Genomic DNA, 23,500 nt, shown 5'->3' with positions numbered 1-23,500 from the left:
AATCATTTGCCACAACATGGATGAATCCACAGGCTATTATGCTAAGTGAAATTAGTCAGAGAAAGACAAAGGGGAGATGGGTGAAATGGGTGAAGGAAATTAGGAGTACATTTACCATGATGAGCACTGAATAACGTACAGAATTGCTGAACCATTATATTGTACATCTGAAACTAATATAACAGCGTATGTTAATTATGCTTCACTTAAAAAATTTCTTTTAATGTTTTTTATTCATTTTTTTTGAGACAGAGAAAGACAGAGCATGAACGGGGGAGGGTCAGAGAGAGAGGGAGACACAGAATCGGAAGCAGGCTCCAGGCTCTGAGCTGTCAGCACAGAGCCCGATGCAGGGCTCGAACTCACGGACTGTGAGATCATGACCTGAGCTGAAGTCGGACGCTTAGCCGACTGAGCCACCCAGGTGCCCCAATTATGCTTCATTTAAAAAATAAATTTAAAAAATAAGTAACCATAACCATATGATTAAGAGCTATTATGAATTATTGCTCTCTCATGAAAAGGTGTGTCCTTGACCTAGAAATTCCATATCTGGAAATCTCTCCTAGAGAAATAATGGAAAATGTAAACAAAAATCAAAGTGCAAAAATATCTGACATAGTATTATTTATAGTAGCTACATTTTAAGAAATAATCTAAATATCCAACATGGAAAATTGTTAAATAACTATGATATGCCCACACAAAGGAATATAATTGCCAAAAAGTCATATTTTCAGATTAATGAAAATGCTTACAATGGGATGTTAAGTGAAAATGACACAAAACTATACAGTATCATCCCAATTTGTTTTTTAAATGTGTATTTGTACATGTGTAAGTATAGAAAAAAAGACCAAGCATAAATGCTGCAAATAATTATTAGGGGTGAACTGTGGATATTGGACTTCTGGGTGATTTTTGCATCATTATTTCCCATTATTTTGTATTTTCTAAATCAGCATGTATTATTTTATAATAAGAAAAACTTCACAAAGCAAAAAAAAAAAAACGGTAGATGGCAACATAAAAGTAATAGTAGTATTTTATTCTGATAAAAAACCCATCCCTAGGTGCTCTTAATCTGTATTTCATCATTGCCAGAGAAAGTTAAACAATCATGGATATGATTCTAGAAAAAGGTAATCTTGTTACAAAACGGTAGCTGTATATGGCCCCATGGGGACATGGTGTTTGAAAATGATCCAGATTAAATGGCATAAGTAGGGTCAACCATATTTCACTATAAATGGTGTGTGTTTAAATCCTGTCCTGTAGGATGTAGGGTAAACACCTCTGAGGAGCCAAGATAATGTGATTTGCTTATAAAGGCCATTCTCTGTATTGTTATCAACATCATTGTTTTGGCAAGTGAAAGTTCCAGGAACAATAAGTAAATATTGACTTGTCAGATTTGTTCCTGTCTGGCTTGGTCCCATGCCAACCCATGTTTCTCCTCTCTTGCCCTAGTTTATTTCTGTCCTTCACTGAGCTCCTCTATGGGCATACATAAGTGGACTGTGGGGAAAGAAGAAACATTGTTCTTACTCAAGCAACAGTGCCTCTCCAAACCACTAGCTCACAATCATAACTTCTTTCTTATTTGGTTCACTGTTTCCTACTCAGATCCTCACCTCCTCTGATTACCCATCTTTGGGACCCAGTTCCCCTTCATCATCTGACCGATCAACCTTCCAACCACCTTTCAGTTTTGTGTGCTGCATTGCTTCATCACGTCCAACTCTCCTGACGCTGTCTCCATGCCTTGCTGGCCTCCTGTCTCACCACTGCATCACCTGTCACCCACCAGGAAATAACTAGAGGCTTGCCTCTTGCCTCTTCTTGCCCATTCATGGCTTCTGGTGCCACCTCCTATTGTTCAGTCCCTCTCATTCCACCCTTCACTCTGTAGCAGAAACAGAGCCCCTGCCACTGGGCTTCTCTCATGAATGTAATCCCATTAGAGACCCCCTTAGGTCTCTGTCATGTCAGCCACCACCTTGGCTTGAGAACATTCCGGAGCTGCCACGGAGCCTGGTTAATTGAGTACAAGGTCCAGGAAAACTTGGTTACTTCTCCATGGCCCTCAATAACGTCACAGAATCCTCATGTTTATCTCTTGCCAACTCCCTACAATCACTCCTCATGCTTCTATTCTGAAAATCTCCCCACCTATAAACCCTCACCTCTTAGAGGTGATCTAGATTTGCCTTTTTACCTAGATTAAAGATCTCACCTGAGGGAGCCATTCTATGTATCCTCATTTTAGTTTACAAGGTCAGTCTTTACATTTTTGTTTCCTTCTGCCCCCAAGGTGGAGGCATCCCCCATCCTTTTTCAAAGCTGTCTCCTGTGCCTGCCCTCCTTGGGGATCTTCCTCTAACAATTACTCCTCAATGGCCCCTTTCTCTGATGTCTTTACTAGTTTAAATGTGCTCTGTTGAAAATCTCTGGGGAAACTCTGACTACCATTGAATCTTTCTTGTCCTTTTCACTGACAAAGGAAGGACATAGGTTGAATCCTGATTCAACCACATAATGGTCGTGTGACCTTGGTCAAGTCATTTAAGCTGAGTCTCAATGTGCTACTAGGTAAAATGGGGATGATCATGCCTATCTTCTTTTATCCTGCCACGTGCCAGTATGAATGCTGACCTATAGGTTTTTTTTTTTTCAACTTTTTTTTTATTTATTTTTGGGACAGAGAGAGACAGAGCATGAACGGGGGAGGGGCAGAGAGAGAGGGAGACACAGAACCGGAAACAGGCTCCAGGCTCCGAGCCATCAGCCCAGAGCCTGACGCGGGGCTCGAACTCTCACGGACCGCGAGATCGTGACCTGGCTGATGTCCGACGCTTAACCGACTGCGCCACCCAGGCGCCCCAGGTTTTTGTAAGGGTTAAATGGAAGCTGTTAGCACAGTGCTTGGCCTATAGCAGACAGATGGTGAATTGTGTGTGCCTATAATGTGTGATGTATTATTGTTAAATGCTACGACTGCTCTACTCTTTCATTGTTCCCTTTATGATAAAGGATTGCAATATTTTAAGTGTGACCATCAGAGGTCCGTGTACCTGTACCTTTCTTCTCTGAGAGAGAACTGTGCTATCACTGCATATCCCTGTGACTCCTACCGGGATTATAGGAATGGCAAATGTGTCAACTGTGGCATGCCACAAAAGGAGTCCTGTCCCCTGCTGGGTAAGTCCAACAAGCAATTTTACCCTCTGATTAACAAATAGTTCATTTTGGGTAGAATCCGAGCACCACTTTACTATCTAAAAATGGGCCTGAAAATTGTGTGCTTAAAAAAGAATTTACTTAGCTTTTTCTAGCTTATTTGTTCTGTGAAATACTCTTGAATGTCCTAATCAGAAACTGTGTTAGAAAAGCCATTTATATACAATTTCAGCTAGAGGGCAGTACAACCTCCCTGGACACTCTAGCATAAAAAAGAAGGTTCCAAAGAGTTTCCAAGCCCACCCAGGGCAAAGTCACCTTATATAGCCTGCTCCCATGGGGACAGAAACAACCTCTTCACGCACACAACTTCTCTGCTGGGGGAAGGTCACAGTGAGCTCTGACTCTCCTGTCAAATGAGCCTTGCAGAATGATCCCTTCCAACAAGTCTTGTCTGTAGATGCCCTCACGCCGCACCCTGGTTTCTGTGTGCACATTCAGGGTGGGGTAACAGATACTGCGGAGGCTGCTTGGGTATTTGCTAAGGGTTGGTAGAAATATTCCAGATGGTGAGGACTAGAAACGGGATGATGATGAAAATTTTCTGATTGTTCTAAGGAAAAATCCAAGTCAACATTAGAGCATGCTACAGACAAGGGGTTCTCAACCTTGGTTGTGCATAAATTAATTGGAAAGCTCTAGGGAGCTTTTAAAAATTACCAATGTTTCCATTCCAGATCAATTAGTCAGCATGCAAAGGCCATTCTCTAGGGGTGGGGACAGAAGAGAGAGAGAGAGACACCTCACTGATGTGACTCAGCTTCATTCCTGCAGGCACAGAAGTGAAGAGTCCCCTGCTGGTTGACATAGTCACTTAGCAAGCTCAGGTTCTGTGGGACTTAGGGGCCTAATTGTAGTTCTTCAGGAAAGCACAATGCTTTGCAAGAGTGATGCTATTTTAGGTATAAACCTGAAACTGCTTTAAACTGTAAAATGAATGTATTACTGAAAAATGTCAGCGCTATTCTTAGCCTACCCAGTGTGTGAGAGAACCAGCATGCTGCTGAGAACTAGGGTGATGTAATGTCAGGGAAAGGCAGGAGGAGACACTGTAGTGTCATGTTGCCAGTCCCAGCTCTGAGGGACAGGGCATCGAGCAAGATATGGTGGATGCAGGGGAGGCAAGCCCTGGTGGCCCTGCAGGTCCACCCCCACAGGGGTGGGTACGAGGGAGACTGTCTTGGTGGTGTGGGGGCTCAAACTCACTGCTCTCACTACCTCTCCAGCTGCTTTTACATTTATAGAATACATGCTAATGTTACATTTTTTCCAACTTGCTTTACAGGCTATTATGCTGATAATTGGAAAGAGTATTTAAAGCAGAAAGAGCCTCCTATGACTAAAGCGTTCTTTGACACAGCCGAGGAGAAACCATTCTGCAGTGAGTGGTGGATGTGGTTGTTTGCTTTTGCCCAACCCCCCCCCCTTTTTTTTAAGTTTATTTATTTTGAGAGAGACAGAGACAGTGTAAGTGGGGGAAGGGCCGATGTGGGGCTTGAAGCCACGAAACCGTGAGATCATGACCTGAACCAAAACCAAGAGTCAGACACTCAACTGACTGAACCACCCAGGCACCCCCCAAACCCCTTCTTTTTAAAAAATAGCTGAGTCTCAGCTTCCTGGCTACCTCTTGGCAAATGAAGGGCATGTTAAAGTGTGGATTTTGGAACTGGGAAGACTTCGGTTGAATCCTGACTCTATCACATAGTAGCTGTGTGACCTTGGTGAAGTCATTTAAACTCTTTGAGTCTCATTGTCCCACTAGGTAATAATGCCTATTTTCTGGGTTAAGGATTAAATCTCAACAAATCGTAATTATTAGCTTCATTGGATGGCTATTCTTTTTACTTTTTTAATTAAAAAAATTTTTTTAAAGTATACTCTATGCCACACACAGGGCTTGAACTCATGACCCTGGGACCAAGAGTGGCATGCTCTACTGACTGAGCCAGCCGTGCACCCCTTAGATGGCCATTTTACTCACTAAGATCTTCCAGAAAATTTGCTTACCCCCCAAAAGACATGACATTTCAGCTAGGTAAAATCAGGTGTCAGCTACATCTGTAGGTCAGTTTCAGCTCCAAAGCAACCATGATGACCTTCTACAGACATTGAGAGCTTGGGTATTCCAGATGGGGGCTAAGTGGGGCAGCAGATGATGAGATGCCCTGGGAAGTAGGAATTTTCTTGGGCAGATGGATGTCTTACAATCTTGTCCCCCTTTTCACTTTTCTTAGGAGCAACTCTTATAAAAGAGGGTGCAGATCAGTGGGGTTCCTTCCTCCTTTGGAGCCATGTGTGGCAGCCCAGGGATTGCTGTCTGCCTGGTCCAAGTGAGGCAAGTGCCTGAGTAATAGTGGGCCATGAAATGGCAACTCCAGGGTGGATCTTATTCCTTTGTGGGACCAACATCTCCTGAGCCTCCTTCCCCTTCTATATTTCTCAGGCAATATTTGTATACACGTACCCATATATTTACCACTTTTTTGATTATCATTTTTTTCATGTATTTCGTAAATACAGGTAAGTGTGCTAATGATGGGAGAACACCAGAGCATGAGAAGAACTCAAAGAGGCAAACCTGACTTAGTCTAAGGGTCAGTGAAGGTCACCTGGAGGAAGTGACTAAGCCAAAACCTGAAGGATGAGTTGGCAAAGGGGGTAAAGTAAGAGTGTTCGAGTGGGGAGAAGGCCCAGGAGCAAGAGGCAGCCTGGCAGTGCAGGCGACACACATGGTGTGGCATGACTGGGGAAGAGATGATGGCGGCTGGTGCACATGGCCCAGATTGCAGACAACCTTGTCAGCCATGGAGGGTTTCTACATGGCCACCTGCCTGGTTTATTTTAAAAGGCAGGGAATGCAGTGAACCAATCATACTCAGCAGTAGGCCATGATACCTCAGTGAATAAGGTGGAATACCAATCCAACTGTGATGCCCAAACATGACAACTGGAGACCATTGGATTCTGCCATCATGCAGGCCATCTTTACCAAAAAGAATGGAAAGGAATTTTAGAAAATTCTGCCCAGATCTTTGCAGAGAAACTAGAGAGGAAGAGAACAAGAAACTCAAGTTATAAAGGAGGTTGGGTTTTTAGGAATTGACCTATCAGGAGAGCAGTTGAGAGTCTCTCTCTCTTACTGTGCTCTCTCCCTGTTTTGCAGTATATCATTACTTTGTGGACATTATAACTTGGAACAAGAACATAAGAAGAGGGTCCATTACAATCAGATTGACAGACACAGCTGGAAACACCACAGAATCCAAAATCAATCAGTAAGTTGGGCTGGGGTAGTTCACAATTTGCTACTTCCTTTTTTGACTGGAGAAATTAAATCTCAAATATATCTACTTTCTTACTTATAGGTCTGTACTTATCTTTGTTCTACAAAAACATAAGGGGGCATTTTTCTTAGTTTCTTCTCATGGTTCTTGATCTTCTAGGCTCTGTACAAATGGAATTGGTACAGGGATTTACTTTCTTTCCTTCCTTCCTTTCTTTCTTCCTTCCCACCTCTCTCCTTCCCCCTCCCTCCTCTCTCCTTCCCTTCCTTCCTCTCCTCCTTCCTTCGTTTAAACATTTAATTACCAAAGTCATCCTTGCTTGCTGTGAAGGATTTATACAGTAAAGAAATATGTAACATAAAAGTGCAAATACTTGCCCCAGCCCAACAATCCCACACCTAAAGGCACTCACCCCCACACACATATTTCAATCTTTTTATGTGCTCATAATATACATATATATAAACATGTAAATGTATGTTTCTCAAACTCAGAAAATGTGATGTGCAATGATAGAAAATTAGAAACACACTAAAAATCTAATGGGAAAATGGTTACTTAAATATTCCCATATAATAAAATACTATTCATAGGTTAATTTTTGCAACACTGAATGAAATGCTTATAATGTGCTAAATGAAAAATCCAGGATATTAAATTATATAAAGTACAAAATTAGTTCAACAATGTAAAAAAAATGAAAAAGAAATATGCCTAACATGTTAGCTGGCCTTTGGGTGGTAGGAATATGAGTGCTTTATTCAGCTTCTCTTTACCTTTCAATTTTATATGATATTGTATATATAGAGTTTAAAAATAGTTAATCATTTTCATCAATTAATTTTATAATCAGGAAAAAGGGGGGAAATAATTCAAAGAAATTTGAGGTTCATTTTATTCATTTACTCAGGAAACATTTTTGGGGGGTCCTGTTATCTACTAGGCACTTGGGTTGTCTGTTGGCTTCACTCATAGAGGACCAACTAGAATGTCATCTGAAACTGGCAATTGTCTATAGGTTCACCATGTAGATGAATAGAGAAGGAGTGTGCTGGTGGTCTGGAGGTGACTTTTTTTTTAATGTATCCTTGGATGATAATAACAACAGCCTTTCTTTATTGAACTAAACACATTACACATGCTGGCTAATGCAATTCACACTAAAACCCTGTGAGGTGGTATTATAATCTGTATTTATATACATAAGAACACAGGCTTAGACAGGCCAAGTGATTGGCCAATATCACATGCCTTTCAGCACCAATGTCCCCAAACCCAGTGGTGCTACATTTTCAGGGAGGGCACGGCTAGGGGGAGCATCTAGAACAACCAGCCTCAGGTAGTTTATGGGCTGTGATCTTCAGTAAGGAAGCTGGGCAGAGACCTCATCTGGAGACTCTAAGAAAAGCAAGGAAAATTGTGCAGTTCTATGAGAAGTAGTGACCTACAAAATTTGGTTATTCATGCCAGTAACTGATGACATATTGGCTTTACATGTCTTAGAAATTTTAATTTTATGTAGTGAATCTCCCAACTAGGACTTCCTAACTGCAGAGGGTTTTTTTTTCTCGATTAAGATAGAGACCTTAACCTCTCTATTTTATTCATGTTTAGTTGTTCTTATTTTAGTCATGCTTGTGAAAAGTCATCACCAATCAGAGAATATACGGAAAAAAAGGAAATGGTTACTCTATTACGTGGTGAGATTATCTCTACCCTTCTATTTTTTGCAAGGTAAACTATTAGATTTAGTGTTTAGTATTTTTACAATTTAAGAAAACGAAAATAATATCAGAGTATGTGCCCTAAGTTTATTTGGTCTTATCAGACTATGGGTACAAATATAGTCACATTCAAGAATATTACCTTCCTGGTGACTCTCCCTGTATCCATGTTTTGGATGTATTTCTTTTTTACTTTATAACCTTTTTTTTTTAAATTGAGATATAACTCACACACCATCAAACTCACAGTTTTAAAGTTTACATTTCAGTGGTTTTGAGTATATTAACAAAATGTGCAAACGTCATTACCATCTAATTCCAGAACATTTTTTTAAAGTTTATGTATTTATTTTGAGAGAGAGAGCATAAGCAGGGGAGGGGCAGAGAGAGAGGAAGAGAGAATCATAAGCAGGCTCCGCACTGCTTACGAACCACAAGATCATGACCTGAGCTGAAATCAAGAGTCTGATGCTTAACCAACTGAGCCACCCAGGCGCCCCTCCGGAACATTTTTATCAATTCAAAAAGAAACCCTATACCTGTTAGTAATTCCTCATTCCTCCTTCCTCCCCATCCCCTGTCAACCACTAATCTGCTTTCTGTCTCTATAGATTTACCTATTCTGGGAATGTCATATAAATGGAATAATATAATATGTGGTCTTTTTGTGTCTGACTTTTTTTGCTTAATGTTTTCAGGATGTTATAGCAATACTTCATTTTTTTTATGGTCAAATAATATTCCATGGTATGGATATGTCCCATTTTATTTCAATCCACTGACCTCTGGGTTATGAGCCCAGCTCACTCCCACTGTGCCATTCTGCTCACACATACCACATTTTATTTATTCTTTTGTCAGTTGATGGACATTCGGGTTATTTCCACTTTGGGGGCTATTATGAATAATGTTGCTATGAAAATGTGTCTCCATTTCCACGTAGACATACATTTTCATTTCTCTCGGGTATATACCTAGGAGTGGAATTGCTGGGTCATATGATAACTCCATTTCACATTTGTAGGAAATGCCAAAGCAGCTACACCATTTTACATTCCCACCAGTCATGTGTAAGAGTTTCAATTTCTCCACATCCTTGCCAACACTGTTATTATCTGTCTTTAAATTTTTTCTTTTTAATTGTGATTGAAAAATGCAACATAAAATTTATCATCTTAATCATTTTTTGAGTGTACAATTTAGTAGTGTAAAGTATATTCACATTGTTGTGAAACACTTCCAGAACTTCTTCATCTTGCAAAACTCAAACTCTATACCCATTAAATAACAACTCCCCCATTTCCCTCTCCCCCTAGCAACTACCATTCTAGTGTCCCTATGAATTTGACTACTTTAGATACCTCATATAAGTGGAATCCTACAATATTTATCTTTTTGTGATTGGCTTATTTTACCTAACAGTATCTTCAAGGGTCATCCATGTTATAGCTTGTGACAGGATTTCTCTTGTTTTTTAAAGGCAGAGTAATATTTTGTATGCATATGTCACATTTTGTATGTCTTTATCACAGACATATCCATCTTCTTTATTGTAGCCATTCTAGTGGGCATTATGGTATATCTCATGATTTGGATTCGCAATTCCCTAATGATTAATAACATTGAGTCTTTCATGTGCTTACTGGCCATTTCTAGATATTTTTTTGGGAAATGTCTATTCAAGTCCTTTATTCATTTTTTCCCCTTTTATTTATTTTTGAGAGGTGGGGGGAAGGGCACAGAGAGAGGGGAACAGAAGGTCCAAAGTGGGCTCCCCTGAGGGAGACCGATTCGGGGCTCGAACTTACAAACGATAAACTGTGAACTAGGAGATCACAACCTGAGCCGAAGTTGGATGCCCAACCGACTAAGCTACCGAGTGCCCTCATTTTTTTCCCTTTTAAATAGACTTCATTCTTTAGAGCAGTTTTAGATTCACAGCAAAATTAAACAGGAAGTGCAGAGATTTCCCATATACCCTCTCGCCCACATACACACAGCCTCCCCACTATCAAAACCTGATAATAGGGTGGCATACACAGTTACAGCTGAAGCATCTACATTGACGCATCATTACCCAAAGTCCATAGCCTACATTAGGGTTCACTGGTGGTGGTGTACATTCTATGGGTTTTGACAAACGTGTAAGAACATATATCAACCATTATAGGATCATGGAGTTGTTTCACTGCCCTAAAAATCCTCTGTGTTCTGCCTATAATATCCTTCTCTTCCCTAACCTTTGGCAGGGAATGGTCTTTTTACTGTCTCCATAGTTTTGCCTTTTCCAGAATGTCATGTAATTGGAGTCATACAGTATGTAATCTTTAGAGTGGCTTCTTTCACTTAGTAATAGAATTTAAGTTTTCTTCATTTTTTTTCATAGCTTGCTAGTTCATTTCCTTTTAGCACTGAATAATATTCCACTGTCTGAATGTACTACAGTTTATTTATCCATTTTCCTGATGAAGGACATTTTGGCTATATTCTGAATAAAGCTGCTATAAACATCTGGGTATAGGCTTTTTGTGTGTGTGTGCCTTAGTCACTTTATTTTTATTTTTAAAAACAGGCATTTATTATTTTATTTTTATTTTTATAGTTTTTGAGAGAGAGAGAGAGGGGGCACAAGTGAGCAAGAGACAGAGAGAGAGAGAGAATCCCAGGATGGGGAGAGAGAGAAGTGGGGCTCATCCGAAGCAGGGCTCGAGCTCACAAACTGTGAGATCGTGACCTGAGCCGAAGTCAGATGTTTAATGACTGAACCACCCAGGGGCCCCTCACTCACTTTAAAATTGAGTTATCTTTTTATTATTGATTTGCAAGAATTTTTTATGTACTCTGGACACAAATCCTTGATAGTTTTAGGTCTCACTTAGGTCTTTGATCCATTTTGAGTTCACTTTTGCATATAGAATGATGTAGGATGTCCTACTTCATTCTTTTGCCTTTGGATATCCAGTTGTCACAGCACTATTTATTGAAAAAACTATTCTTTCTCTGTGAATGTCTTGACATCCTTGCCTAAGTCAGGTGACAGTGAATGGAAGGGCTTCTTTCTGGACTCTCAATTCTATTCCATTGATCTATACATCTATCCTTATGCAAGTACCACATTGTCATGTAGCTTATAGCATTACTGTGGCTTTCTAACAAATTTTGAAATCAGAAAGTGTGAATCCCCTAAGTTGGGTCTTTTTCAAAGTTGTTTTGACTATTCTGGGTCTCTTGAATTTCCATATGCATTTTAAAATTAGTTTGACAATTTCTGCAAAAAAAGAAAAAAGAAAAAAAGGCAGCTGGGATTTTGATAGGGATTGTTTCTGTCCCCTTAGGTGGTAGGAAGTTTTACTTTGAAATCATTTTTAGTTCACCCCTCCCCAGAGAGTCTCCTATTCAACTCTCCTCCATGACTGGCTTTGTCTCATGTCTGATTGCACTGCACTGAAAAAGAAAACTCATTACTAACTTTGAAAAAAGGTCAACAAAAGTGGATTTCAGTATTTCTGCCTTCACATATTTTTAAGGTTCCTCAGTATTCTTTACTTTCCTCTTAGTTCAGTGTGATTCAAAAGGGTTTTAGTTTTGTTTTTGCTTTAATTGTATCCACCATTAGGAGTTTCCAGGGTGTTTAGTGTACCTACTACCAGAAACAAACATCTGGCTCCTATTATAGGTCATAACCCATAGTTCGCTGGCTCTTGTTCCCTTTATTCTTATATGAACTCAATACCTTGGTTTGTGCCTCCCCGTGTATTTCTGGACATCCCTCCAGGTGGAAGAGGGGGTCCTACCTGTACTCAGAGACAAGCTTCACCAGCTCCAAGAGGTCTTTTCCCTCTCCTGCCTTCCATCTACCCCCACGGGGTTTTGCCATCTGCAGGGTGCCATCACCCCCTCCTGAGTCTCTGCACTCTTGTGGTTCCACAGCTGCTCCTGGAGAGGGATCCAATTCAGGATCACTGACTGAGGTTGGTTATCCTGTCTCTTTAGTCTTCACATAGGAATAGTTCTTCCATCTTTCCTCGACTTTCCTGACTTTACAGGTCAGTTATTTTCAGAATGTCTTCCATTTGGGTTTGTCTGATGCTTCCTCATGATGACATTCAGATCATGCATCTCTGGCAAAAACTGCATAGAAGTGACGTTATGTTTGGCTCCGTGTGTCCTATTAGGAGGCCCACACTTTGGTTCATTTCATTAACTTGGAGCAGTTTATTACAGTCTTTTTTCCCCCCAGTTTCTCCACTATGAAGTTACTGTTTTTCCTTGGTATTAGTAAGTATGTTGCAGGGAGGTACTTTGAGACCCATTATTCCTAAAATGTCCCATTATTCCTGAAACTTTTACCCAACAGTTTTGATGTTTTGTGGTTGGATTGTTACTATGATGGTTGAATGGTGATTTTTCAAATTCATCATTTAGGAAAAGCTTTCTTTTCCTCCCATTTATTTATTCATTTATTTGGTTATATCAATATGGACTCGTGGATTTTTATTTTATTTTAAATGTTTATTTATTTTTGAGAGAATGGGAGAGAGAGAGGGAGACAGAGTTCTGAAGTGGCTCTGTGCTGACAGCAGAGAGCCCAACGCCGGGCTTGAACTCACGAACCATGAGATCATGACCTGAACCGAAGTTGGACGCTTAACTGACTGAGCCATCCAGGCGCCCTGGATTTTTATTTTATTAATGGAGACTTACAATTAGTTACTACCATTATTTATTTATTTTGATATTTAAATTGTCTCAAATCTGGCCATTAGAAGCTCTTCAAACTGGGTCTGCACCCTTTTTTTAAAATGCATTTTTTATTGTGATGAAACCATATAATGTAAAATTTATCATCTTAATCATTTATAAGTATACAGTTCAGTAGTGTTAAGAATATTCACATTATTGTGAAATAAATCTCCAGAACTTTTCACCTTGCAAACTGAAATTCTATACCCATTGAACAACAACTCCCTTTTCTCTCTCCCTCCAGCCTCTGATAACTACCATTCTACTTTCTGTTTCTATGAATTTGATTACTTTAGACACCTTATATAAATGGAGTCAAACAATATATATCCTTTTGTGATTGGCTTATTTCATTTAGCGGAATGTCCTCAAGGTTTATCCATGTTGTAGCATGTGACAGAATTTCCTTCATTTTAAAGGCTGAATAATATTCATTGTATGTATCACATGTTGATAATCCATTATCCACTGATGGACATTTGGGTTGCTTCTACCTCTTGGCTCTTATGAACGACACTGCTATGAACATGGGTGTGCAAATATCTCTTGGAGACCTTGCTTTCGTTTCTTTGGGGCACATACCCGGAAGTAGAATTGCTGGATCATATGGTAATTCTATTTTTAATTCTTTGAAGAGACCCCATACCATTTGCCATTCTGGTCGTACCATTTTATATTCCTAGCAATAGTGCACAAGGGTTCCAATTTCTCCATATCCTCATCAACACTTCTTCGCCATCCTAATTCACGTGAAGTGATTCTGTATTCTTTTGAACATTTCCACCATTCTGTGAGCATTCCTTACTTTCTGGCATACGGCTTGTTGCAGGATCACTTTGCACTTTCCCTGACCTAGCCCTGGAATCAACCATTTCTCCCAGAAGGCTCCTACCCATTCCTTTTAGCGAGGATGGTATTTAGAAACTAAAATCTGGGCACCTTTTGGATTAGTTTTACTTGTGGCACTTTTGCTCCTCCCAGGACTCAACACATGATTCTAGTGAGGCTGGGGTGACACACAGCCCCTCACCCTAATCCCCACCTCCAAATTGATGATTCATTTCTAGAGCAAGTCTCCCATTTCTGAGCCAGGGGGCTCGCCATGGTCTACTTCCCCAGATCCCTAGAGGGACACTGACCCAGCGAAACTCCCCAGTGGATATTCCGTAGGCTCAATTTGAGATTCCAACTGTAGGAAGCATCACATACATAGGAAAAAGTATTGGAACTTAGGATTTAGCTATTTTATTTGAGAGGCATGACTGAAAAAAATATTTGCTTAAGCATAACTTCTAAATTAGTATCTAGTTGGGCTAAACATATACATATGCATCTAGCAATGCAGTTTAATGGAAAGATTGTAACTTTGAACTCTGAACTGAGTTTGAATCCCTGCACTGATTCTGATAAGCATTGTGACCTGGGTGAGTTTAAGCTCTGCAAGCATCTGTTTCCTTGTCTGTAAAATGAAGATAATAGTCATCTTGAAGAATTTTTCAGGGGAATGGAGACAGGTGTCAAGAAATGAGGATGCTATCCAGTATATAGTAGGCAGAGCATGCCTCTCTTATGCCATAATATTTCATCATTCCTGGGGCCAGCAGCTTCACTTATGCAATCCTCTGAAATCCAGCAGACTGTGGGGTCAAGGGACTACCTGCTTATGAGTGATTTGTAGCTTTTGAAACTGTTTTCTTTCGTTAGCAATCTATATCCACTTACTTCATTTCTTCTTTCCAGTGAACCTGCAACTTTTCAGAAATACCACCAAGTGAGTCTGCTTGCAAGATTTAATCAAGACTTGGATAAAGTTGCAGCCATTTCCTTGGTGTTCTCTACAGGGTCTACAATAGGCCCGAAGTATAAGCTCAGGATTCTCCGAATGAAGTTGAGGTCACTTGCCCATCCAGAGAGGTGAGCCATCAGCAGCGTTTGACAAGCTCTGGTTTTCCAAAGATGCTATCGGTTTCTGTCCAATCTCCTTGGTCTGATGTTTTAGTAGGACCTCATCAATCACAATGAAGGAAGTGGAGGGTTTTCAAAAAACAGACTTGATAAAGACGAGTAGCCCCATAATTCAAGACAATTTTACTGGTAGGAGCTTAAAGATAAATGGCCCAATTAATCAAAAAAAAAAATAATGTTGCTACATGCTTATGGTTATATAATTCTTCCCTAATCACTCCACCCACACTGCTTGCAAGCTGGTATATGTTGTGGAAAAGAAAGCCTCATATAATCTGGCAAATGCACAGCCTAGTATAAAAAAAGGTACAGAATAATTGGAGTATTTTATTCCATGGATACAGTATGAAAGTACTACTCCAGGTTGAATTTGATAACTGCCCTGAGAATGTGCTTGTTCTTAGGAAATACACACTGAAGTATTAAGGGGTAAACAACCTATCTTCATTGGTTCCAAAAAAATAAGTAACAGAGTGTGTGTGTGTGTGTGTGTGTGTGTGCACGTGTGTATGTACAGGGGGGACAGAGTCAAAGAGGGGGAGAAAGAGCAAAGCTGTGGTGGCATGTACGTTTTGTGACTAATGCCACTCCAATGTATAGTCCTAGCATACAATCTATGGACAAGACAGAAAATGCTGTGAGCATTCAGCACTTTATGCTTATGAATTCTTTTTAAATTTTAATGTTTATTTATTTATTTTGAGAGAGAGATTGTAAGCAGGGGTGGGGCAGAGACAGAGGGGGAGAAAGAGAAAGAATCCCAAGCAGGCTCCATGCTGCCAGTACAGAGCCCGATGCCAGGCTTGAACCCACAAACCCTGAGATCATGACCTGAGCTGAAAACAAGAGTCAGAGGCTTCACCTACTGAGCCACCCAGATGCCCCTGGATTCCTTTTTCCTGAAGGCAAACATTTAATAATGCAAGTTTCTTCTAAGAGGACAGTCATTACATCTTAAAACCATGAGACTTTTCAATACTTTTTTTTCCGGATTACCAAAGGAATACATGTTGATTTTATAAAATCTGGAAAGTGCAAGAAGTGTTAAGAAGCAGAAAAATACCATCCATAATGTTACTATTCAGGGGCAACAACTGTTATTTCTTTCTAACCTCCTTTCTATCGTTGCTTTAAACCTGGAAATAGTTAGGTGGTAAATAAAATTTTATATCTCATTGTTGTTGATGTGGGCTATGCTTATTTACCATAAGCACTTTCCTGTAATGTTAGAAATAATTGCTCCACAATTTTATAACCTAAGGATATAATACAATTTATTTTTCTAGAATGGGATATTTTTACTACTTGATTGGCAAGGATATCCTGTCTTATTTTTACAGGCCCCAGTTGTGTCGGTATGATCTTGTTCTGATGGAAAACACCGAAACAGTCTTCCAACCTATTCTGTGCCCAAAGTTGCAGATGTAACATGTCGGGACACATGGGCACCAGTGACTTCAAGAAAGCTACAACTACAGGCTTTTTTAAAGCGTCACCTCACCTTTTTCCTCAAGGCACATGGACGTATGAATAAGCTGCGTTTTTTCCAGCAGCGTCCCATGGATGTCACATTGCAAAATGTCAAACGACCTTGGATTATGGAACAGTCCTGGGAAGGGAGCCCCTAAGTAGGGCAAGTCAGAAATAGCCAGGCTCCCAACAGCCCAGTGCCTTGTCTGGCTGCGTCCTGGGGCCTCGTTTGTTCTGGCCTGTCAGTTCTGCTGCCGGTCACTCAGGCAGCTCTGCTCGTCAAGCATCTTAAAGGGAAGGTCTAACGGGAGACCTCACTCTGGACTCGACCCCACATGCCCTGTGCCAAACTCCTCCAGGTCCCTGCATGCAAAAAGGAATGGAGACTGACCTACCTCACAGGGCTGCTGTGTGGGTTCGGGAGGCAAGTCTGTGAAGGGTTCTTTGAAATCCCATGGGGGCCACATCTGTGAGTGGTTTGAGAAATGTGAATATGCTTTTATTTATTTTGCTTTGGCTTAGCTACTATGCAATAAGAGAGCTCCTCCTTATTGACAACAGCCTCTCTCTTGGGCTGTTTGCTCTGGGAAGGCAGGAAAGCCACACCCCAGCTTCCCATCTCCTCTAAAGTGGGTTGGTGCTGGAGGAAGTGGGGACAGAGAGACAGCAAAGGGGGCAGCTGCTGGGACTAAGATAGTAAGTGGATAAGGGAAGAAGGGCAGATGAAGACAGTGACAGCCTTGCTTACAGTGACAGTGGATGGAGAGATAGGAGAGAAACAAATGGAGCTTGTTTTTCAGTTGAAGTGAAGAAGGGTCACTTTACAGGCCAATTCTCATTTTTTTTTTTTAATTTTTTTTTTCAACGTTTATTTATTTTTGGGACAGAGAGAGACAGAGCATGAACGGGGGAGGGGCAGAGAGAGAGGGAGACACAGAATCGGAAACAGGCTCCAGGCTCTGAGCCATCAGCCCAGAGCCTGATGCGGGGCTCGAACTCACGGACCGCGAGATCGTGACCTGGCTGAAGTCGGACGCTTAACCGACTGCGCCACCCAGGCGCCCCCAGGCCAATTCTCATTTTAAGCAATCCTTAAGAAATGTTTATCTTTTGGGGCACCTGGGTGGATCAGTTGGTTAAGCAGCCAACTCTTGATTTCAGCTCAGGTCATGATCTCACGGTTCATGAGTTCGGGCCCTACGGTAGGCTCTGTACTGACAGGATGGAACCTGCTTGGGATTCTCTCCACCACCACCACCCCCCCTTTGCCCCTACCCCACTCTGGCTCTCTCAAACTAAACTAAAAAAAAAAAAAAAAGAAGAAATGTTTATTTTTCTTTGTTACTGATGGAATCTGTGGTTATTTGAAAGAAATTTAGAAAATGCACAGATGCAAAAAGAAAATATGCTATCTACAATACACCTGTTGGGGATAATTAAGGCAAACCTTTTGGAATGATGCTAACTTGTGTTGCTAACAGGTGAATTCAAAGCATACACTGGTTTGCTCTTGGAGCACGGGAGGCCTCCAGTTTGAGAAATTCTTAGGCTTCCCCAGGAGTAGGTATGATCAGTGAATGTAAATTGACAACAGCAGCTAAAACAGGAGACGTTGGAGGGCCAAGGCCAGATCAAGGGACGACCATCCCGGGACCAGGGTGCCCAATGCAGGCAGTCACAGGGGCGGGCACCACCCAGCCCATGACTGTGGCCACTGCAGGTGGGTTCCTGGGATTCCTGAGAGTCACAGGCTCTGTAACCTCCTCCTTATCCAAGTGACTGTTCTACAGCTTTCTGTGAGAACACCCCTTTTAAAAGAAATGGACTCTTCATTTTGTAAACTATAGAGCTCTGTAAATATATTCCTGCGTGGCACATCATTTACAGATTTCTACGTGTATCACATACACTCTTCACCTCGGTGAAGGGTGCCTAAAGCGAATGCCTGATCTTGGAAAGGAATGAGGCTTCGAGAAGCTTCTGTCCACTTGGATATCATCTCACCCTTCATCCCACTTCCCACATTTCTTTAGCAATTTGTGCACAGAGAGATAAGTGTGCTGATAGGCCCTGATTTCTTTTTAAGGTTCTACTGGTCCCATAATTTGATTAGTACAGCCATTTCTTTGTCCTTTCCCTTGCCTGTAGGAAAGGGGGCCAAAACAACAGTAGAAAAATGTTACAAATAGCATTTCTATCATTTATAAACTTCTCAGGCTGGAGGGTCTCTCTCAGCTTTTTTATTTTTTAATGTTTATTTTGAGAGAGAGTGCAGGAGAGAGGCAGAGACAGAATCCCAAGCAGGCTCTGCACTGTCAGGCAGAGCCCGATGCGGGCTCAGTCTCATAAACCATGAGATCAGTACCTGAGCTGAGATCAAGAGTCAGATGCTTAACCGACTGAGCCACACAGATGTCCCTTTCAGCTTCTTCCCTAGTGTCTCCTAGCATAGTACCTGGCTTACTGGGGAATGGGTGGATGGATGGACAAATGGATGAATGAATAAAGGAAGGAAGTTTGTTCCCTGGATGGAGATGAATTTCAATGAGTCTTACATGATTTGGAGAAATGAAAGCAGTTACAGGTGTGGCCACTCCCTTTGTAGATTCTCCCAAGGCCCTGAACTTCCTCTCTCCCTTGTCATCTTTGTTTCTTTTCCCCTCTCTTTGTCAGAGTGTCTGTCTGAATCCCAAATCCAAGATGCAATTAAATTGTAGTCTACCCACTTCCCTCCATCTTCACCAGTTATCTTCTACTCAGTTTTTTTTTTTTTTACATTTATTTGTGTGATTATTTGATTAATGTCTGTCTTCTCCACTTGACTGCTCTGCAAGGCAGGGGCCATGTGCCCACTGTGGCACCTACGATGTAGACTGTGCCCAGGAAATATTAAATGAACACTCGCCATTATCTTCAGAGCCCTTAAACCGTGTCCAGTTCCCTCTACTCCCAGCCATTGCTCATTCCTGAGATGCCCACCCTTCTCTGCCTTAGCTTTCTCTCCCAGCACCTTTTTTATTATTGTTTCTATTCTCTTTGGTGATCCATGCCCCATTTCCCAGTCTCCCTGGGAAAAAAAGAGAGGTTGGCTCTTTCTTCACTCATCTTAGAACCTTCCAGATGGTCCTGACACCATTCTTCAGCAAGCCCACCTGTGCTGAATGCAAGGAGATTTTGCTCTCTCCCACTTTCCCGTTTCAGTGCCTCAGCCAAAACCCTTCAGGTCCTTCCAGAATTCCTGGATGACTCCAAGCTGTGGTCCAAAGTCCCCCTTGCTTTCCACAACTCCCTTCTGCCACCCGCTTTGCCGTTGACTTTGTATGTCCATCATCATTGCTTTCATTATGTTATATTGTAATATATTTCTGTGTCTGTACCCACTCTGAAACTGTGAGCACAAGAGCAGCTGCGGGTTATTTGCTGCCCTAGTACCCAGCACAGTGCCAGGTACAAAGCAAGTGCCCAATAAATGTCTGCCAAACAAAATGGAATGGATTCATCTTTACAATTTGAGGGAGGGAGTCACAGCCACTCGGATTTAGACATCAACACTTAACTGTGGTGCTTCCCAAACCCTAAACTTCTAACTTCTCATCCTTGGATCCCTGCTCCATGCTCTCAGTCCTGCAAAACCCTATCTTTGCCAAGGAGACCTTGGATAACACTAACAGAAATCTACTCATACTAACCCAGATTTTACTAGAGAGGACTTGTGGAAACCCGAGAGCTGAACTATCAGCCTTCAAGAAGAGCAGGGATGGGGGCAGCTGAAAGCCTTTAGCAAGAGTTCACGGACCTTTATTAACCCTGTGCTCTGCCATGAGTCTCTCTGACTCAGCTCGGTTCCCTCACAGGGCAGCTGTAGACCACTGCAGTCATTAGTACCATTGTGTCCCCAGCTATTCAATCACTAGGTGGCCCAATTCCAAAGTCCAGGGAGAGGAGCCAACCCTTAGATCCTCCTCTTGGGGAAGGTGTGCATCCTGTTCCAATCAGTTATGGTTGGAATGGGGATAGGGAAGCTAAATCATGTGGTCCTCGAGCTACTCCTTTCAATTGCTCTGTGCAGATCCAATTAAGCCAGTAAAGGAAGTTGAGCACTATTGACAAAGAGCCTTGGTGAGTGCCTGGCTAATTCACTCTCACTGGAACCTCTTGCCTTTTCTTCCCTCCCGCTTCCCTGAGCCATTGGCACCTACCTGCTTGTCCAGCATATGTCCTTGGTAGGGGGTCACCGTTGTCCTTTGTCAGGCTGCCTGGGCATGTGCTGTAAATGAATGGTCTCAACAGAGGTTGGTGTAGCTTGCAGGTGGTGCGCCAGTGGGTTAGAGTTAGCTCTGCAGGTGCTGGGTCAGGAAGACAGATCAGCGTGGAGGTGGGTTGGGAGTGAGAAGCGCAGTCCAAGCCTTCTTCCCTAAGCAGACAGGTTGAGCAGGAGAAATCAGAATAGGAATCCGGGAGAGTGGGGCAGGTCAGGCAGCAAGCAGAGGCTTGGGTAGTGAGCCTGAGGAAGTTAGGTTTCCATCTCCCAAAAGAGCTCTGTTAAAGGTCTCTTACCAACGCGGGTCGGTGGAATCCCACAACCTTCATGTCTCTTTGCTGGGTTTTTCCATGGACTTGGACTCTGTACACTGGTTCCTTTTCTAACAGGGCTTCTTGGACTCTCAGGACACTTGTCCCCCCTCATCAACATCCCTAAATAAGCCATCTTGTTCTCTGGTTCCATGATTTCCTTACCAGGCTTCTGATCTCAGTCCTCTCTCTCAAGAAGGTAGCATAAGGTAAGAGGTTAGGTTCTGGTGTGTGACTTCTGTTGACTTAACTCTTCCTAAGGTCCCCTTTCCTGGACTGTAAAGTGGGACTATTAAGAGTCCCTGCTTCACAAGGGGTGTTACGTGGCATAAATACATTCATGCATGCATGTAAAATGCTTACCGTGGAGTCTGGAGTGTACTAAGTTCTCAATAACTATCAGCTGCCGTTACTTTCCAAAGTCTCGGTGTCTCCCTAGGAGATCTTCTCATCTCCCGTTTCAACTCTCTAGACAGATGACCCCCAGATCTGAATGCAGTTAGAGCTCTGGATTTTCACCTGCTTGTTGAGAGGCAACAGGGCAGAGGAAAGAGCACGGGCTCAGGAGGGGCAGACAGGGGCTTGAGTCCTGTTCAGCACTCACAACTGTGGCCCTCAGCAGCATTCACAAGAGTGCCTTCCTCTGAACACCTGCTCATCCACTCATCATCAGTGGATTAATGATACTTGCTTCTCTGGAATTGAATAAGCTGAATAAGTCACATCCATTTCCCCCATAGCACCTATTATACTCTATAATTATAACTCTCACTGGAGCCTCTTGCTGTCCCCCGACCAAAGGGAAAGTCAAGTCCTTGAAAGTAGAAGCCTTGCCTTCTTGTTCACTACTGTTCCTTGTCCCAGTACACTCCTGGCATAGGCTCAATAATGTTAATTTTTCATTTACTTTCTCTCCTCCTATATTCCTTTGACTTCTCAAAATCCATATGTACCAATCCAAACAACTAATCATTTCTTCACTAGACCTGACCCACTAATTTAACAAACATTTGTTAAATGCCAATTTTAAGCCAAACACAGGGCTAAGAGTTGGGACAAAAGACAGATGAGACATTTATTTATAGAAATGTTTACTGTAGGGGCGCCTGGGTGGCTCAGTTGGTTAAGCGTACGATTTCGGCTCAGGTCATGATCTCACGGTTTGTGAGTTCGAGCCCCACGTCGGGCTCTGTGCAGACAGCTCAGAGCCTGGAGCCTGCTTCAGATTCTGTGTCTCCCCTCTCTCTGCCCCTCTCATGCTCTGTCTCTCTCTGTCTCTCAATATAAATAAACATTAAAAAATTTTTTTAAAAAAGAAATGTTGGGGCGCCTGGGTGGCGCAGTCGGTTAAGCGTCCGACTTCAGCCAGGTCACGATCTCGCAGTCCGGGAGTTCGAGCCCCGCGTCAGGCTCTGGGCTGATGGCTCAGAGCCTGGAGCCTGTTTCCGATTCTGTGTCTCCCTCTCTCTCTGCTCCTCCCCCGTTCATGCTCTGTCTCTCTCTGTCCCAAAAATAAATAAACGTTGAAAAAAAAATTTAAAAAATAAAAAAAAAAAAGAAATGTTTACTGTCTACTGGGGAGATGAATAATGACATAGTATTTGCAATAATAGTAATACAGACACTCACAGGGAACCCCCCACACAGAGAGGGAACAATCTGACTGTAGGAGCTGGATAAGGCTTTTCAGAGGGGGTGACAATTGTCCTGGGTGGTCATGAAAGAGTAGCAATTTTTCTGACAGAGATTGCCAGACAGAGGGAAGAGTGTCTTTAGAGACATGAACTAACATGGTGCATAAGCTCAGCTGGAATGGAGGGCTTGAGGGAAGAAAATGAGAATGAAATTGATAATTTCCCCACATTTTTAAAGTGGAAAATTTCCAACATATACAGAAATAGAATAAACGGCATAAAAATCTACCTGCATGTGCCCATGATCCAGTTTGAACAATTATCAATTCAATGGCCAATCTTGTTTCATTTACATCCCTACCCACTAAACTCCCATCCCATTGTTTTGATGCAAATCCCAGACATTGAATCATTTCATTCATAAATACCTCAGTAAAGCATTTCAGTAAAGCATACCCCCCCCCTTTTTTCCCCTTTTTACAGATGTGTCATAGTACAGGTATACCCTATCAATGCGACTTGTTTGTTCGATGTTCATCCCTGATATGTCTATGGTGACTGCACTATATCAGGATATACAGACTTAGCTCCCTCTTTTAGGAAGCTACTTAGTGTTCCTTTTGTGACTATTCCACAATTAACGTCACCAGTCCCCAACTGATGGGCATTTAAGTTGTTCCCAACTTCTTAATAACAAAACAAAGCTGGGAGAATACTCTTGAACCCACACCTTTGTCTGCGGGCGTATCTGTAGGTTAAATTCCTGGACGTGGAATTGCTAGGACCTGGTACACTTCGAATTCTGACAGGCACTCCCTATTTGGCCGAAGAGGTGCTTTGAATGATATGGTGAGGGTGCTTACTC

At 42.0% G+C, this 23,500-nt stretch overlaps 1 protein-coding gene across 1 annotated transcript in view; it reads left to right on the top strand.

The window, feature by feature from the left end:
* The window catches only part of LIPH (lipase H), a 45,791-nt gene extending 28,458 nt beyond the window's left edge, over positions 1-17,333 (top strand). The window contains exons 6-10 of the mRNA XM_047100037.1: positions 3,034-3,201; positions 4,526-4,621; positions 6,407-6,518; positions 14,735-14,908; positions 16,300-17,333. Of these exons, the coding sequence (XP_046955993.1) occupies positions 3,034-3,201; positions 4,526-4,621; positions 6,407-6,518; positions 14,735-14,908; positions 16,300-16,387 (638 nt within the window). The 3' untranslated portion in view covers positions 16,388-17,333. The remainder of the gene's footprint in view (positions 1-3,033; positions 3,202-4,525; positions 4,622-6,406; positions 6,519-14,734; positions 14,909-16,299) is intronic.
* Positions 17,334-23,500: the final 6,167 nt, after the last annotated feature.

The sequence above is a fragment of the Lynx rufus genome, unplaced genomic scaffold (genome assembly GCF_022079265.1).
Source record: "Lynx rufus isolate CCGP_SWC_20201006 ecotype Redwood Valley unplaced genomic scaffold, mLynRuf1.p SCAF_5, whole genome shotgun sequence".
Classification (NCBI taxonomy): domain Eukaryota; kingdom Metazoa; phylum Chordata; class Mammalia; order Carnivora; family Felidae; genus Lynx; species Lynx rufus.
This window is presented reverse-complemented; position numbering and strand designations above follow the sequence as displayed.